Source organism: Ambystoma mexicanum, chromosome 7q, assembly GCF_040938575.1.
Source record: "Ambystoma mexicanum isolate Mex_15411 chromosome 7q, UKY_AmexF1_1, whole genome shotgun sequence".
NCBI lineage: Eukaryota > Metazoa > Chordata > Amphibia > Caudata > Ambystomatidae > Ambystoma > Ambystoma mexicanum.
Genome location: NC_090941.1, coordinates 1,078,415,711 through 1,078,421,037, shown reverse-complemented (window position 1 = coordinate 1,078,421,037; position 5,327 = coordinate 1,078,415,711). Strand labels below are relative to the sequence as shown.

The 5,327-nt window shown below is 42.3% G+C and overlaps 1 protein-coding gene across 1 annotated transcript; it reads right to left on the bottom strand.

Moving 5' to 3' along the window:
- Nucleotides 1-1,391: 1,391 nt before the first annotated feature.
- Nucleotides 1,392-4,972, bottom strand: LOC138528175 (olfactory receptor 56A1-like). Its single transcript, XM_069639629.1, has 2 exons — nt 4,880-4,972; nt 1,392-2,363 (listed from the first exon to the last, which is right to left on the bottom strand). Exons 1-2 carry the CDS (start codon nt 4,970-4,972, stop codon nt 1,392-1,394), a joined length of 1,065 nt encoding a protein of 354 aa, XP_069495730.1.
- Between the last annotated feature and the right edge of the window lie 355 nt (nt 4,973-5,327).

Below are 5,327 nucleotides of genomic sequence, written 5' to 3'. Positions count from 1 at the left end.
ATACGTGGGCAGTGCTCATGAATTACTTTCCCGGTAAAGTATGCTCAGCAATCGCTATTAAAATTAAATTCACTGGCTCTCCGAAGCATGGTATTCTTGATTGATGCATTAAACTCTATCTGTGGAGCTGCTCAGTGGCAGGGATTGGCTTCAATCCTGTTTGAGACCATATAAAGGATTATCAACACAAATTCCCACCTCACTACTTCATGCCTCTGTATGAATTCACATTGCAGATTGACAAAAGGGGTCCAGGTTATGGCATGCACTCCTTCACTGACATTGGTGCTTTTACCCAGTGTATCTTGGCCACAAAACATAATACTTACATACATGCTCCATTCAAAATCCATTGCATACCATTCTTTGTGAGCCTGACCCACCCGCCAATGCCTATGTGTACCATCTCTTGTTGCACCCATGCTACATAATGAAGACAGGATTTTCCCACCACTTGAAGACCATGTTTTGAATGCCAGTCCTTGTCTGAATCTAATCTACATGGTGCCTTGTTCCTAGTTCATGAAAAGTCGAAAAGAGAGTTAGCGGACTGCAGCTGAATTTGGGGAAACACAGCCAAGGGAACAGGAGAAATGGCAGCCCCTTTTGCTGCTTTCTCTCAACCTTGTGCAGAGGCTTAGGCAGGCAAGGAACACCGTTGGTGGGAACACGGTAATGCTGAATTAAGACCAAAAAGAAGAAAGAGATCTAATTGTGAACAAAACTGCGCCATTGCAGAAAATGGTCAATTCGATTGAAGCTGTAGGCAAGGAGTTATAAACCTGATTAACAGATAAATTATGAAACCAGGAAACATGACTGCAGAAGGTAATGTGCACGTAGACAAGGTAGAAGATTAAAACAGTGGGCCTCATTACGAGTTTGCCGGTAACCTGCTGGTGCTACCGGACGTTTACCAGCAACCTTGCCTTACCGTTTCCACTGCCTGACATCCCAGTGTTACCGGTATAACACAGGTGGTGGCAGTACAGTATGTTCCCATCCCCATACACTACAGAATTGTTAAAACTATTTTGCCTTTTTGTCAAAGACATTTGTCAAAACCGTTGTGCTCTTTATGCATTTAGAGATCTTTCTGTGACTATCACCTTTGACGTCACATTGAAGGGGTACATATTGGGTGTGTGCTATCCCTTTTTTGGATGAGATCACATGTGTAACATGTTAGATATATTTGTGTTACAATTGCCAGTTTTGCTTGAAACTTTGATGGCAAAATATATTTCTGACCTTGAATTACTAATAAACACATTTTGAGCACGTTTCAACTGAACTATAATGATAGTTTAATTAGAAACAACATAACCATATTTGCAATCAAAGATATCCCACTCACTTCAAGAACTTGATTGCAGAACTGAATGTTGTGCCTAGCTTCGATAGCTAAACTGCTTCCTGATACCGTGGTTAATCTCCTTGGTCCTTACCCCGTAGACAATAGGATTCAATGCAGGGGGCACGATAAGGTGGAGAACGTTGAGCACAATGGCCATGTCAGTAATGATTTCACTTTCAGATTTGTTTGTCAGAGCTAACACAATGAGAGTTGAATAGAAAAATAGAATAAGTATCAGGTGAGAGATACAGGTGCTGAAGGCCTTGGATGCCGCACCTTCAGTACGCAGCTTCAACACAGCGTGTAGGATCAGGCAATAAGACAGGAAAATCATGATGAGGTCTCCACCCAGCATTGACCAAGCAATAGCCAGTTGGTAAATGCTGCTCAAGCTTATATCATCACAGGCAAGTTTGACAACAGCAAGATTTGCACAAAAACTGTGTCTGACATATGGATCAGAGCAATAGTGCAAGCGAGCAGCAAATAAGGGGAGTGGAACAGTGCATACAAGAGACCTCACAGTTATTACTGCCATGACTTTTCCCACAAGCACATTGGTGAGAACGGATGTGTAGCGCAGCGGACTGCAGATCGCAAAGTAGCGATCAAAGGCCATGGCCACAAACACACCCGACTCTGACCCAAGCAAACAGTGCACAAAGAACATTTGCGCAAAGCATCCGGCTGGGCTAATGGAGCGCAGGTCAAACCAAAACATTGCAAGAATTTTGGGAGTTGTCACCAGGCTAAGAGCTAGGTCTACTAGTGCAAGTTTGAAGAGGAAGTAGTACATGGGTTCATGAAGATTCTGCTCCCTATATATGGTGAACACCAGAGTAATATTGGCCATCACAGCTACAAATAGGAGAGGAGCCAGAGGAACAGAGAGCCAGTGCTGCCATCGCTGGAAGCCTGGAATTCCAACTAGGATGAATTCTGTGACACGGCCACCCGTAGAGTTGTTGGTCAAACGTCTTGGTGTCACAAGCATCATCTCCAGTACCTGGAAAAGAAAAAGAATCCATAAGCGACATTAGGATACACCACAGAGTAGAGTGTGATAGTTTGGTTTTACATTTTTTGTTTTTGTTTTTATTAGGCATTTCTTAAGAAAAAACTCGTGCATCATTACATTCAGGCATTTGATAACTATCTAGAGCTTACATTTGGACATCCCCTTTCCCACCCCCCCTTGAGACGAGACGAGTCGCATTGAACGTTATTAGGAAATGGGCTATATATATTTTAGTTGGGCATCCTGCCTCTGATGGGTTTGTTTATTCTTTGTAGATGTTAAGGAAAGGAGCCCACTCCATTTCTCTGCTTGGGGATATATCGTAAAGTGCCCCTGTAATGTTCTCCATCTGATATATACTACGCAAGTATGCAACTAAAAACAAAGAATTCCGGTAGCAGCGCCTCGATACCCGTGGGCTGTGTGAGCGCTTTAAAAATGCAAAAAAATAAAAATAAAAATAAATATATTTCACTGGCGAAAAACTGACTCTTTGTGCCCAACCTGTCTCTGTCGGTGTGTTAGTGATTTCCAGGTCATGGTAAAGCAGAACCTGGCCGCTAGCAGTAAGAAGTGTGGCATCTGGGTTGTTTAATATTATGAAAATCTCGGTACAGAAATTACATGAATATCCAGATGTTTGTTAGGTTTTTTTTATTTTGATTTTTTTAAATTATTTATAAATCACATAACTCATAATTTGACAAATAGAAAGCAGTGCACTTGGCACATACATAAATGCAAAGCAAATACAACCCATATGCAATCCATTACCTGATGAGAAATCACAATTACAATATGGAATTATTATAACCACAATTATTATGTGGACAATATTTCTTAAATCGAAACCAAAACTCATAACAATGAAGCAATACAAGCCTTGGAGGAGATCTAAGCAGTCTCCCCAAAATGATCAAGGTCCAGGAAGAAATGGAAAAGCAAACTCTGCACAGGTCAGACGCTGCAGGAAAATGACCAGAAAGAGTCAGAATCGATTTGGAAACAATATAATGTTATGTTCATGGTGGAAAAGCTAGACAGGGGGTCAAGGATAGATGTTTCCAAAAGTGAAGGGAGTAGATGCTTGATGTTTCTGTGCCAGATTTAGGGATGGACCTGTAGTGCATCTTCTGTAAACAGTATCATTTTATTAAGCAAGTTCAAAAGAGGTGGACTGAAATACTGCAGCCAAGGCTTCTGTGTGGGTAGCAGTCCATTCCTGTTTTTGTTCATCTCTGTCATTACAGACGATCCACCCGTTTACATTTGAAAACTTACCCTGATCGAAAAAACTCCAGGCTATTCTGCAAGCACACTTACACAGTGTGCATGAAAACAACAAGCGCAGGCGGGTGCTTCAGTGGCGGAGGCAGCTTTTAGGGGATCCTCGGGGGGCACCTTTGATGTAAATTATTCTCGGGCAGTGTTGCAGGTGGAGTTTTTCTTAAGAGGTGTGTAAATATGTTTCCCTAATTAAGGCTTATGACAGAATGGCTATGGAACCTTGCCAGAGGATTTATTGTAAATAATGGGTTACTATGGTGCATTTTTATAGCACCATTCTTTTAGAAAAATAGGGTGAAAGGCTGGTTTGCAATCTGTTCCATAGAAAAACACATGGAAATGTCCAATAGGTAGGTGCCATGTTCAACAAAAATACAGAGGAGAATTTTGCGCTATTTTCATGATGCCTTTTCCCACAATAAATGCCAGCTTTGCCTCTGTAAATACCAGTGTTATTGTGTCCTCCATATATGTGAACACTGACACTGTAATATATGCTATCCCAGCCCTGCTGACTATTCTCAAATATATGTCAGCATTTCCACTATAAAACACTTTTGTGAAGGGCACCCAGAATACAAGCCATTGCTGCCACAGTGAAGCAGAGGGTCATGATGCCTGTGCCTACACAATGTGCTAAATTTCCTGTAAAACATGTTTTCATGCTGCGTGAGGTGATGTGTGACTTGCTGTGTCAGTGAATATGTAGGCGCGCACCGAGCAAGTCCCGAGAAGTCCCTCTTTGCCCGAAACTCTCCTGCCTGCTGTTGCTGAGCTCTTCGTTGGATGCACTACGGTATTTATTGCAACCTGAACATCATATAAGGAGACGTTATACATCCTCCCAACCTTCATCAGACACTTGTTTTCTTTATATTACATATAGAAGTTGCAAGTTAGCCTTGTTTGGGCTTGATTTAAACAGACAATTCTTAAGCCACGCCTCCACTCTTACGTGGCTACAAAAACAGCTGATCATGGGCACCAGCGCGCGCGCGCGCACCGGGCAAGTCCTGAGAAGTCCCTCTTTGCGTCTTCGCCTCGGCGTTGCAGCGGGGACGCTTTCTCGTGGACTTTAGGTACGCTGAAACATTTCTGCTGTTTGTATGTGTTCCACTTTAAAAAACTGGCATGCCAAAGGGCTTATTGCCAGAAAAATAAATGGCGGCCATAAGAGCGGTCGTCGTTTACACACGTAAATGTTTCTTGAGCCATACCTCTACTCCAAAGCTCACTCGGAAATCTAATTTAATAAAAACCAGCTCAAATGACTTGATGGAGATACGGAAATTCTGTAAAGAGCAGCCCATATCTACGCTCTCTGCAGCTTCAAGTAAAGACCTGGACAGTTTAAGGCCTACACCAGCTGCACCCCTTTGAGAAGTTCTTGTACAAATAACAGACCCTGGAAAGCTTCCCAGGTTAAACAATCGTCCACTCTGGAAATGAAAGAACGTGCTACTTCGTGTGTCATGCAGTCTACTGCCTATCCTGGGGTGCATAACTCCATAACAGACAACAGTCTTTTAAATAATGTTCCTTCCACAGCAGTCACGCAAGGTAATGATGCCGCAGTCATGGAGAGTATTTCTGATGTAGCCATAATCGATTTAAACTTATCTAATTCTTGTTTTTTACCACATTTGCTGCCAGAGAACTTATCTA